Genomic DNA, 12,735 nt, shown 5'->3' with positions numbered 1-12,735 from the left:
AATCTCAGAAGTGTAAGTCAATCTCGCCGCAATAGTGACCGGACAGTCGTTGTCGTGGATGTAGGTTCGTGGTGGGAGAGTAAGTCGGTGCGGTCCACTATCGTTGAGCCTGGGAGGCAAAAGATAGACACGCTGGAAACTGAACGCGATGAAGCTAAGGCCGGAACCCAGAGATTGTTGGAAGGTCAGCCAATGGGGGACTATGAATCTGGTGGAGACCTTAGAGGCGTCTCCACAGCCAGCGCACCAATCAAACCAGCTCCTATACCAGAGGCCTTGGTTACAATCGAGAGACAGAGAAGGCATCGTACGCGATGATAAGAATCAGGTCTAGAGATATCACTGTGAGATAGACGAGTGTATTTGAATGGCCAAGAGCCATCGATATCAATCTACAAAGTACAAATGCGATCACACGCACCTGGTCAGAACAAGACATCAACTACCAGAACTTTCCAGATCAGTAAGCGGACCTCCCTTTTCTCTTGTTCCTCCAGTGTGACGGGCCTGAGACTACTTTCTTCGTCTTCTCCAAGCAGACGAGTATATACGCACACGCCATGGCCGTGCCTGCCGTTACCACCTTCCCGAAGTCTAATGACAGGGATGAAGCTTTTGTCCAGGTCTCTGCTGAACGGGCGAGCTCAGAGAAGCAAAACGACAAAGAGTTGGATGTCAAAAACGAGCTCTCGAACGATGAATTGGCTGACTTTGCTGCCGAGAAGTCTGCATTGCGCAAGTTTGATTGGATTCTGCTACCGCAGATCATGATGATTGGCATCATGGCAGCCCTTGACCGCATCAACATCGGGAATGCCAGGGTGATGGGGTTTGAAAGTATGTGATATGCCCATCGGCTACGCGCGACTCGCGGTATGCTGACCGAAATCCAGCGTCGATTGGTCTCACGGGCTCGCAGTTCAACGACATCGCCATGGTTTTCTCACCCACGTACATCGTGTTTGAGATTCCTTGGGTCGTCGCTGTGCCATACTTTGGCATCCATCGGGTCCTGGCGGTCGCCGGGCTCGGCTGGGGTGTGGTCACTCTGGGAACAGGCTTCATCCATAACTACGGCCAGGCGATCGCCACTCGTGTGCTGCTAGGTATATTCGAGGCGGCCTTGGTCCCGTGCCTGATCTTCATCATTTCCACTATCTGGCCACGTGAGTCTCAGGCCAAGCGAGTCGGGTTTGTCTATATCGCCAGCTCTATATCGGGCGCCTTTGGTGGCCTCATCGCCTACGCAATCCAGATCTCGGGCGAACGGCATGGTCTCGAGTCCTGGCGGTGGCTGTTCATCGTGGAAGGTGTCGTCTCTACCGGCCTCGCCATGATCTGCTGGATCTCCCTGCCTAAGTCGGCCGAAGACGCCTGGTTCCTGTCCGAGCGCGAAAAATCCGCCATGATGGCCAAGAAGCAGCGCGAAATCGTCTACAAGGGCGAAGCCCTGTTCACCTGGGCTACCTTCAAAGTGGCCTGCCTTGAGCCCCTCGTCTGGCTGGCTGGCCTCATCCTCTTCTCCAACGCTTCCGCCGTTACGGGTTATGCCGTCTTTCTGCCCACCATCTTGGCCGGCATGGGTTACACTCGCGTTCAGGCCAACTATCTGACTATCCCAATCTACGGTTTTACCGGAATTGTAGTCATGTCCGCTGCCTACGTCTCCGACCGGCTCCAGCGTCGCGGTATCATCCTCGCCATCCTTCCGCTCTTCCCCATCGTTGGTTATTCCATAGCTATCGGCACTGCCAACAGAGCAGCCGGTTATTTTGGCATGTTCCTATGCGCAGCCGGTAAGAACCAACCAACACACCTCAGCTCCGGTCCTACAATCGGGTGGATACGTGTGGGGAATGAGGCGTTGGCCCTGCTCTTACGTTTTTCCCCGCGCAAGTTCCTCCACGACAGCTACTGACCGATTCTCTAGGCCTGATCTCTTTCACGTGCATCTTCTTGACTTGGCTTTCCAATAACATCGCCCCGGATTCCAAAAGGTCGGTCGCTCTTCCAGCGCTCGTCTCTCTGGCCAACATCTCCGGCATTTCCTCGTCGTACATCTACCAGCAAGACGATGCGCCACGCTTCGTCCGGGGTAACTCGATCAGTGTGTCATTTGCTGTTATGGTCGTGATCGGCGTGGTGGGCATGTATTTTCTCCTCCTCAAAAGAAACAACGAGAAGAAAAAACTGCTCAGTGAGGGCGTGACCGACAATGGCTTGATGGGCGATCGTGCCCTCAACTTTGAATACAAGTTGTAAGGGGCGCCGTCCTTGAAGAGGGTGGACTTGAAAATGTGAAGGTGAAACCGGTATGATGGGGCAGGATGGGGAAGAGATGTTAGAACAACCAGATGAGTGATGGTTGGCGAGGAGAGCTCCATAGGCAGCCATTGTCATGCATATACAACCTAAATTACATGTATGGAAGCAATTCTTTTCATTTTCAACCGTCTGGCCAATCTTTACGGCAAAGAAGACACACGAGTGTGTTAGCCAACGACTAGCCCATGGACCTCAAAGAAATGCTTAGCTTGTAATCGGTCATGTCTGAATGACTCTGGTAGAATACTACTTTCACGGTGGCGTCCTTCAGCTTCGGCAAGATCCTACAAAATCCATCCTTGACATTTCGGTACGACTGTAGATATAAGCCCTTCTGTGGTTTAACATGTCAAGAACAAAGCAGTCCATCGGCGAGGATAAGAGAGGAGGCGGTCATTCAAACTGCAAGGTTGCTTCTTATTTTGCATCCTTTCCAGCGAACGGACTCGTAATATGGGAGCAGAAGAAGAGAAAGTCTCAGGAATGATGGGAACAATCTTCGCCTGCCGGCTCACCGAGGGATAATTGTTCACTCGGAGGAAGATGATGTTGCGGTTTCCGAACTCTCTTCTAAGCTCGCTCTCTGGACGTCTCGGTGTGCGCAGGAAACCTGCCCCAGAATTCTCTCATACCCAGACAGTGCAGGATCTTGTGATGCAAAGCGACGGATCCATTTTGGATTTCATACACGAGAGAACAAGCTCACGGTTCATCGGTGTATTGAACCAGGCAAACCACACACATTGATATCGGATCGAGCTCTGCCGAACCGCGTGCATAACGGATGAATACCGAGGCCTCGATGCGGCAACACCTTCCAACGTGTCTAGATCTCAAACAGCGTTCCTCCAACCTGCCAACGTGTTCATCACCAGCTTGAGCCACGCCTGCCGAGGCTTTAACAGCCCAGAGCCAAGTGGGGAGCCCGAGACGACCTTCCAGAGTGTCTCTAAATGTGGTCGGAGCGCGGACCAGTAGATTAACCATCGAAAAAGAAACAACCAAGCGAGGCTTAGCGTATGTCTCCTTTTGCGGTCGTGATCACCCAGATGTCTCGACTTTCAAACATATATCTAGTGTGTTCTTATTGAAATCCTGAGCATTGATGAATGAGAGATTGAAATTCGTCCATTCGGACACTGGAGTACCCAAGTCCGGCCTGATCCTGGCGCATCTACTCCTCCGATCAACTTCCGACACGCATCGCAAACGCGGACATGACGACTGATGCTGGAAAGGCTAGTGGGACGATCAATGGCTCGGTGCATGTCATAAAAGCCGATCTCTTGATCCCTGGTCGTGGTGATCCTCTTTCCAATGCGGCTGTTGTCTACGACACCAAGACAATTCTCTACGTCGGACAGCAGTCGAACATCCCAGATTGCTATAACTCTCTCGATGAGACTCATTTGCCCGTTTTGATGCCAGGACTCTGGGACTGCCACGTCCACTTTCTTGGTATGGCCGATGGGGTCAGTAGTCTTTGGAAGTTGAATCCAATCGTGTCCGGGGCGCGCAGCGTGAGGGATTTGGAATTGCTTTTGAATGCGGGATACACATCGGTCAGAGAATGCGGCGGAAACGGCATTTTCCTCGACCAGGTGGTCGAAGATGGCTACTGCATAGGTCCAAAGATCTATTCGTGCGGTTCCGTGATCAGCTGCACTGGGGGCCATGCAGATGCTCACGACATCCCGCTCTCCACCTGGCAGGCCTCCTGCAATCGAGGCCTGCAGGTCCATCTATGCGATGGTGTCGACGAATGTACAAAGGCAGTTCGGCTCCAGACCCGGAAAGGAGCCAAATTCATCAAGATCTGTGCGAGTGGCGGAGTCCTCAGCCAGAATGACGACCCAAAGCACCAGCAGTACTCCGCCCAGGAAATCCAAGCCTTTGTCGATGAAGCTGCCCTCAGCGACCGGATTGTCGCTGCCCATTGTCATGGAAAGCCTGGAATCATGGCCGCCCTGAGGGCTGGGGCCAGGACAATCGAACACGGGACATATTTGGATCTCGAATGTGTTACACTGATGAAGGAGAAAGACGCCATCCTGGTCCCCACTCGCACACTCCACGAGGTCCTCCGAAGCGGCCTGTCCGCGACATCCGCAACAAAGATGATCGATGCCAGCAAGCATCTGAAACATGCATGCCAATTGGCGATCCAGCACGGGGTCAAGATGGCCCTAGGCTCAGACCTGGGACTGAGCCTCCGGGGCCACCCCGCCTCACACGGCCAGAACGCGTTGGAACTCAGCCTGGCTGTCGAAGCAGGCATGTCTCCCCTGGCCGCAATCGAAGCTGCCACCGCCAACGGACCGCTGACCCTCGGTGCCCAGGCGCCACGGTCTGGACAAATTGCCGTCGGATTTGACGCTGATTTCATCGCCGTTTCTCGCAGCCCACTAGAGGATATCAACGTTCTGGTGAATCCAGTCAACATCACGCACGTCTGGCGACGGGGGACGCTGTACAAGGGACCCAATGGCACCAGAATCTCGAATGATCTCTAGTTGTAAAATAAAGACTTAAAGTATACTATAAATACTACTATTGTATATCTACTTTAGTTAGACTTAGTATATGTAGCTTGGTCGCTGGTATATTCTTCAGTTTAAAGATACACAATATAGATTTTTATTAGCCTCGTGACTAACGAGATCAATGAATTTCAGGTCTGGGTGCTGGAAATATTCCCGGAGGAAGGCTGTCTTTTGATATACTGCAACTCTCGAGAACCTGCATTCCCTACTGTTCTCCTCACAGATGCATGTAGCAGGCTCAAAGAGATGACCACCCAGCTGTTATGTACCCAAGATTCTCCTCAGAAATGAGGAAAGATTTGACTCCACGATGGTGTCTCATACGCGGATGCTGGCAATTGGCGAATACTCAGAAACGCCTCGACCACGATATATGCCCTAGCAAACATAAGGCTAAATCCACATATCACGACAATCGTGCCGAGTGTCACATTCTGCAGCCACGATTTCTCACCATCCATCCACTTTTCCCAGAACTCATTCAATCGCTTATAACTTTTGACCATATAGTTGAGAATCACCCAGAGACCACCACAAAAGGCAATGTAAATGGCCGACGATCGCCAGAGCCATTTTTCCAACATTGATGGGAAATGATCGTTCCAAGCTGCGGCGTGGAGACTTCCGTACAGGAAATTGGCAAGCCAGAGGACCATGCCGACTACCAATCCATCCACGCTTCGAAGGAGCTCATCGCTCGGCCAATTGTGACTGTACTTGACAAGGAGCTGTTCGGGCTTAAAATGGATGCAGGTCGTGTTGACTGCGATTTTGTGCGAAAAGTTCTGCAGAGTTATCGGGTCTTCGATCTTCAACATCTCACTCAGCCGAGCGATTCGAATGTCGGCGGTATCATTGCTTGCGAAATACTTTTCTGTGGCGATTCGAACACGGGGTCGCCGTTCAAAGAATGCAGTCGTGTTCTCTAGCCCCATGCTGAACGCCCGCAGTTCTTGACACTCAGGTCCAATTCTTTGACAGTCTTGCCCCTTGATCTGACTCACGATCATCTTCGAGCTGTCTAAGCCGTTGCTTGCTGGTACTGTGCTGGCAGGGATCTCCCCTCGTGTTTGTCGACAGCACACGTATTCTATCTCAGGAACTTTCGAGTAAAGGTTCAGGTACGCAAATAGTGTCTTGACAATCGTCTGTGATTGCATCTGCTCTGGATCTACCCGACCACTAACTTCGCTGCTCATATACATGAACGGTAACAGCCCAGTAATGGCTTCTGATTTGACAAGTATAGGTTCTTTGGCGAGGAGAGGCTTATTCCACCACATCGCGTACATGCCCAGCGCACAAAGTCTATTGAACATTAGTCTTTGAGTATGATATGTTCCGGGAAGATTTACACATGGGCCACAGTGTTGACCTCAAGCAGTGTGACCGGAAGGTGTGCTAACAGTCGACCAAGAACCTGTAGCAGCATCCATGATGCCTGCAACAACACCAACATCTTTGCTAGTGCATCCGCCTTGCTTTTATCTTCAATATCCTCCCGCGGAATGTCTGGAATAATACCTCGCTCAGCCAAGAATTTCATTCCTTTTGCCGTCAGGGTGAGTCTGGTGGATGTTTCTTGTGGTAGCATTATGTCTTGTCCTAGTTGTGCTGGGACTTCCGCAATGTAGGGCTGGCAGTCAATTGCAAATCCTCCAGTTGAGGCGAAAAAACTGTGCGTCATCGTCCATTGATGCCTCAGCTGGGAGCCTTCTCTACTTCCGTTCTCCCTTCGAGAATGCTGTTCCACAATTTTGAGAAGTATTCGCGCTGAGCTCCATTGACGCCATGCGGTGAAGACAACTAGCTCTGGAGCATAAACTCCTGCAGTGATCCACAGCAGATTCGTGTACAGCGTTTCACGATGGCTCCTTCCTGCTGGCGGCACATTCAGATGCAGTGCCGACCAAACGCACAGCACGAGGGTCAGGAGACATGAAAACACCAACGTCAGAGTTCCTCTCCCAGAGGGGTCCGAGATGTAGCCAACAATTCTGGAAGTGGTGCTCGTAATATCTGAGGAGTTGACTGGCAAGGCTGAGGATGAGGAGATGGTCGAAAAATATAGTAATAAGCTTAGCAACATATCTGTCTGTCAGAAAGGGATACTATTTCTTTGCTGTACGACAATCATCAATGTCTGAGCTCATTGTAGGGGCGCTGTTTCTTATTCAACAGCATTGTGCTCTTGAAGGTTGTACTTTTAATGGCGCCTGCTCCGTGTGGCTGAAACTCTAGTACGTATGTGCCCGATCAGCAACTCGAAACAGGTCTGACCAGAAGTATATTGATACTGCACAGGCCGCCCATCCAGCACGAACATCTATTGATCGTTGGCTCGTTGATCGTCTGGAGGCTGAGCTCAAGGTCAACGACCAAGTTCTTTTCCAAGCGCCAGCTGTCTTGAGTGGTCTGAGGAGTTTCAAGTTTGCAATCTCTAGACGAACTGTTTGTTATGTTCTTGTCTTCACCAATCATGCAGCGAATTTTAAGCGCTTAAATAAATGGCTCCCCTTGCCTGCAGGTGGCCGGTATTAGTGGCTCAGACGTATGCTACACTGTTTGCATGTGATTATTTCTTCCACTCCCTGGTTGCTAATTTATCGGTGTCTGACTTTGTCTTAAGAGCTCCAAGGCAAGCCGCGGACTGAAGATTTATTCAAACATCTCGACTTTAACATACCTTTGAATGGGTGAGTGCAGGCTAAAGTTGACAGACCATGCCACCCAACAAGCAGGCTGGGCCGATCGAAAAAGGACTCATCGACTGGGCACAGCTAGAGCAATGGATGAAAGATAATGAATATATCTTGACGGGCTATCGAAGACAATCCAACTCATACTTACGCTCCATCAAGTCAATTTTCGCTCTTCACAATGAAACGGGTAATATCTGGTCACACTTGATTGGAGCTCTTCTTTTCGCCGTATCGCTCATTCGCTTCCACCGTTTGGTATGGCCTCAGATCTCATCAGCAGAATTGAGTGATATCATCGCTGTCAGCGTCTACTACGTTGGGGTGGTCAATTGCTTCGTCCTTTCCACCACATATCACACACTGTCCAACCACTCCAAGGAGGTCCACAAGTTTGGGAATGAACTCGATCACCTGGGAGTTGTTTTTGTGATATATGGTTCGACCATGCCCGGCACATTCTTTGAATTCTACTGCCACCCTAACCTGCGCACATTCTATTGGATCCTCAGCACCATCTTTGCCGTCGCGTCGGCCGTCTTCACCCTACGACCAAAATTCCGCCAACCAACTTATCGAAAGGCTCGATTTCATATGTACACTTTCCTTGGAGCATCCACGTTCTTCCCCATAATTCACGGTCTCTTTGTCTACGGATATCAGGAAGTCAATCGTCGCATGTCGTTGAATCACTTTCTAGGACTTGGATTCTTGAACTTCACGGGTGCCGCCATCTATGCTGCACGCATTCCAGAAAGATGGTTTCCTCGTACATTTGACATCTGGGCCAGCAGTCACCAAATTATGCATGTGCTGGTGGTTCTCGGGGCCATGACTTTCGAGCGTGGGTTGTTGCAAGCGCTCGAATTCTGGAGGATACATGGCAAGAGCGTCTGTGCAAAAGAGGACTTTTGATAAAGAGATTTAAAAAAGAAGCTTCATGATATTGTCTCTTGACAAGGCTTCAAGGCGTGGAAAAGTACCACCGTAAAGGACTGTCACAAGAACGCTGTACATTTGATGTACATAAGACGAAATAGTCGCCCAAGTTAGGATGTGGCTTGCCAGGGCGTCTGATTATCCACAGGCATCTTTTCCCACCACGCATTTGTCAGGCTTGATGGGTGAAATCATATCAACCACTCTCGAAAGGCGGATTGCCCTTTGTCAAGGTTCACATCTCCATATATCCAATGCGTGCATTTCTGGCCATTGAAACGCACGACATGTCATGTCCCGTTACATAGGACCCTGCGACCTTCAAATATTTACTGCTTCCCAAGTTATGCAAACTCCAGCGACCATTTGCCGGAGGACCTTCCATCCCATCTATCTCGTCTTCTTGCCCTCTGAGCCACTGGTCTGGCGTTTAACGCTGGGCCCAGTAGACTCGGCCGCTTTCTTCGCCTGGAGTTCCTTCTCTTCGGCAGCCTTGAACTCCTTGAGAGTTTGCTCGTCGGTACGATCAGCGTACCACTGACCCACCTGCAGGACCAGGACACCGACTAGAACCAAGGCCAGAATGGTGTTGCTAGCGGCCAAGACCTTGAGGTTATCTTCGCGACCCAAGACGCTATCCCCGGTATCAACATCATATCCAGATGTATCGACATTGTCCAACTGGTCCTGATTCAGGTCCTTTAGACCCAGGCCGTAGGTGCCATCGCTGACGATTCTGAGGCCCTTGATGATGTTGGCAAGATAGACAATGACAGCGACCATGTACAGGACGAGACTGCCGCCGTCAAAGAGCATATTACTCTCACTGGGCTTGTAGAGCTTCATAATCAGGCCCACCAAGCCCATCGCGAGCATAATGTGCAGAATCCGTTGGATCAGGTTCGGCGCATTGTGGAGCAGCTTCAGATGGGTCTCGATGGCATCGAAGTGGGAGGCGGGGGTGGCCGCGGTGCTCCATAGGAGAGGATAGTCATATGGGAAGAGGGAGAAAAGGATGCCCAGGAAGAAAGCGACAGCTAATAGAGGGAAATTTGGGTTAGTTTCAAGGCTGTCTTTGCATTGGAGCGGGGCGGGGTTCTTACGGGTGATGATGAGGAAGGTTGCGAAACTCGTGGCGGGCATCTTGTCGTCGTTGTAAAGGCGGGGAGTGTTCGGTGCGCAAAGAACTAAGAGCAACGGAGGAGGACTGTAAAAGATCGCAGTCAAATGTGACAAAGTGGCCTTTGCAGTTGAATGGATCCAAGGGACGACCAACGTTATTTCTCGAGAAACTTTGGAGAGGAGGCACGTGAAAGCAGAGGTTATACTCGGGTTGCTGGCAACTCGCAGGCAGGTGTCCAGATGCGCGTCTCAGCTAGTGATACAAGAAGGATTTAGAAGCAGAAGTAAAATTGCGAGATGAAAAAAGCCAGAAGTACCCAAAGTATTGTCGAGGACTAGTGGCAGTGGCAGTAATCGCAGAAATCCTACCTCAAGACGGAGAGTTGCGGCTGGGATCTGTGCTAAGGTGTAAAGTGCATCTGCCCAGCCTTGAGCTTTGGTGGATGATGTTGCCTTTTCGGTGCCTGAGTCCCTTGGTGGGTTCTGTGTGGGTTGCCGCAAAATGATAAGCGATAACGGTTGCTCGGTTCATGCTTATTCCGTTCCGAGGATATCTAGCAGTCACGTGATCATGGGCCGGAGGAAAATTGTTCCTGATATGCAAACACTGTGATCAGAAGTACTATTTGTTATAGAACACCCGATACTTAATCCGCAGTTTCACGATCATCTACTGGTATAACGACAGAACAGGTATCAGCGTGCAAACACGGTTGCTCTGAGCGCATCATCCCATCCTCCGCCTCCCCGCAATCACATCACCAGATTGTGGAAGAGTGAACATGCATCTACTTGTGTGATCATGACTATCCATCTCATCCCCGGGTTCAGATGAGGAACATCAGATGTACTATCATGAGATACACTCGAAAGGGGATACGAAAGCGAGAAATACAGGAGAAAATCGGAATGACGATGCCAAGGCTGGGGAAACATCCACCCTTTCCTCGCTGCCGCTTTAATGGTCTTTTGAACTTCAAGTTGCACGCTGTTCAGCCTGGACATAAACAAGATACACCATATCAGGCCCTAGGCATAGCTCTCTCCATGTTACTCCCACCCATGCCGGAGGAGCACCTTCGCGAACCTAAGCAAAGGGTGAAACTATTCAGATGTCAGCTTGGGGTCAGCCTGGTCCATCCTTTCTCATCTTCCAGCAGCATCACCGTGGTCTGATCACCAAATGTCACCCACTTGTTCGCCGTTTCCAAACCGGCCACTCGGTAGGAAACTGCATCTTCAGGACCATGCGCCAGCAGCCCAACGTTTGATGATTTCAGCAACGGCAATCTGTTGAGCCAGATAGTGACGCACAGCAATACGGCGGCAGCCACAGCTTCCAGTAATGGCAGCACACGCCATCCCCAGCGCACATGGTAATATGGGACAATTGCATATACGGTACCTTGCGTCGTGTTGTTGTTTGAATTGTACGCACTCAGTTGCACTTGGTTCGTCACTGCCGTGGCTATATTCTGGACTAGTTGACTGATGTCAGCGTTCACCATGAAGCTGGCCATGCCGATAGCATCAAGCACATAATCTCCATTATTAACGTAATTCGAGCCCACCGAGACTTGCGGATGTAGTGTGGCCCTAATACTGGGGTCCAGGTACTGTGGCCACTTGGTGTCAAGAAGACCGAAGAGACTGTGCATATTGACGCGGAAGAAGTTGGTCGAGTATGAGCCTTGCACCTCCTGAAGTGAGGAGCCGTCGTAAAATGAAGCCAACTCCTCGTTCGAGGCAAATATGTATTCGTTGGGTAAAATGCCGCTTCTGGGAGCGAACAGCAGCGGGGCCGTCTTGAAGCCACTGGCTTCAGAGATACTGCCACTACGTCCATCGAATACAACCTTCGAGTAATTCTGTTGGCACCAATACCAGTTCGTCATTGTCACCCGTGTTTCCGGTATGCCGAGTGACGTGTCATCGAGGAAGTCATTGCCGTTGACAGTTCCAACGACTTTTATGGTGAACAGGCGAGCAACATTCACCGGTTGATGGACAACAGGCGGATCATCTAGTAACTCGAGGTTTTCAAGTATTGAACGGAAGTTATCGTACACGTAGCCGACGTCGGTGCCCAGATCTCCTGCTCCAAAATTCAGGGTCAAGTTGCGGTAGGTTATCACGCCTTGGACCGTGAAATTGCAAGTGAGGAAATGAGCCGGATCACGTACGCCTGAGGCGTGTTGCTCACACTCATGCGTGGTGATATCAGTGACATCTGAAAAGTTGCTGCATAGGCCGAGCATTGTAATATCATTGAACTCGCAGTGGGTTCTGGGGAACGTACAGTCGAAACGTGGCAGATAGGTCGTGCTGGTCAATTGATTGAGAAAACTAGTCTCTAGGGCAAGTAATCGAGTTCCATTTGCTGAAAAAAAGCCATGTTAGTAGGAGAAGGCAAGGTGTTCTTTGAGCTTACCTCGGGCATTGTTTTCGTCGTCGAATGTGTTTCTATCGTCCACAGCAAGAGAAGTATATCCTCTATTGGACATCATCGACGCGGTGACATTGTTCAACGCAATCTCTCGCTGTGGGGTGTCCAAGATCTGCTGGATCATAGGGTCGATGGCGAATGCCCCAAGCGTGATGAGGCCCAGAAGTGCGATCATAAAGTTCGGACCCTTCTTCAGCAGATGTCTCCTAGTCTTGATAAACATCTTCGCCACGCCCCAAGGACCAGCTCCACCTCGTCAAATACATCAATATGGCTCAGGCAGTTCGGTGTCTGGAAGTGTGACCACTTCAACTGTGAGACGCAAGATGCTACCACCAGTGCTAGACCCATTTTTCCGATGGTCGAGAGCGTAGAGAGGAGTGCACTGGGCTGTATGTTGCGATTCCAATCATCAATTGATTTATTGTCCAGGACTGCGAGGACAGCAATGGTCGCGAACAGGCTGGTAAGTGCGACAACAGCCCCGCCAATCTCCCACCACCACCAAGATGATGACATGAGTAGTTCCTTTCTTCTGTTGTGGGAGGTTGGCGCACTATGTGTATTAATTGGTGTTTGGGTCACTGTCGGTAAAAGCGGTTCTTGCTGGGTGTTGTCTACTGGCACTGCACTTGGTCCGTCTGGTCCCTGATGTGCTGGG

General features: G+C 50.6%; 5 protein-coding genes across 5 annotated transcripts; 2 read left to right on the top strand and 3 right to left on the bottom strand.

Annotated features, from left to right (window-relative positions):
• Window positions 1–560: 560 nt before the first annotated feature.
• LTR84_009305 (uncharacterized protein) lies at window positions 561–2,262 on the top strand (the record flags this gene model as incomplete). Its single annotated transcript, XM_064852845.1, has 3 exons — window positions 561–837; window positions 894–1,796; window positions 1,931–2,262. The coding sequence occupies 3 exons, from the start codon at window positions 561–563 to the stop codon at window positions 2,260–2,262; spliced, it is 1,512 nt and encodes a 503-aa protein (XP_064701070.1).
• A 1,280-nt stretch (window positions 2,263–3,542) lies between these two features.
• LTR84_009304 (uncharacterized protein) lies at window positions 3,543–4,838 on the top strand (the record flags this gene model as incomplete). The annotated part of the gene is made up of 1 exon (XM_064852844.1): window positions 3,543–4,838. One exon carries the CDS (start codon window positions 3,543–3,545, stop codon window positions 4,836–4,838), a length of 1,296 nt encoding a protein of 431 aa, XP_064701069.1.
• A 311-nt stretch (window positions 4,839–5,149) lies between these two features.
• On the bottom strand, window positions 5,150–6,462 carry LTR84_009303 (uncharacterized protein; the record flags this gene model as incomplete). The annotated part of the gene is made up of 2 exons (XM_064852843.1): window positions 5,150–6,176; window positions 6,326–6,462. The coding sequence occupies 2 exons, from the start codon at window positions 6,460–6,462 to the stop codon at window positions 5,150–5,152; spliced, it is 1,164 nt and encodes a 387-aa protein (XP_064701068.1).
• Window positions 6,463–8,896: 2,434 nt separating this feature from the next.
• LTR84_009302 (uncharacterized protein) lies at window positions 8,897–9,649 on the bottom strand (the record flags this gene model as incomplete). The annotated part of the gene is made up of 2 exons (XM_064852842.1): window positions 8,897–9,543; window positions 9,610–9,649. 2 exons carry the CDS (start codon window positions 9,647–9,649, stop codon window positions 8,897–8,899), a joined length of 687 nt encoding a protein of 228 aa, XP_064701067.1.
• Window positions 9,650–10,743: 1,094 nt separating this feature from the next.
• Window positions 10,744–12,297, bottom strand: LTR84_009301 (uncharacterized protein; the record flags this gene model as incomplete). The annotated part of the gene is made up of 2 exons (XM_064852841.1): window positions 10,744–12,008; window positions 12,060–12,297. 2 exons carry the CDS (start codon window positions 12,295–12,297, stop codon window positions 10,744–10,746), a joined length of 1,503 nt encoding a protein of 500 aa, XP_064701066.1.
• Window positions 12,298–12,735: the final 438 nt, after the last annotated feature.

The sequence above is a fragment of the Exophiala bonariae genome (genome assembly GCF_035927105.1).
Source record: "Exophiala bonariae strain CCFEE 5792 chromosome Unknown scaffold_37, whole genome shotgun sequence".
In the NCBI taxonomy this organism is placed as follows: domain Eukaryota; kingdom Fungi; phylum Ascomycota; class Eurotiomycetes; order Chaetothyriales; family Herpotrichiellaceae; genus Exophiala; species Exophiala bonariae.
This window is presented reverse-complemented; position numbering and strand designations above follow the sequence as displayed.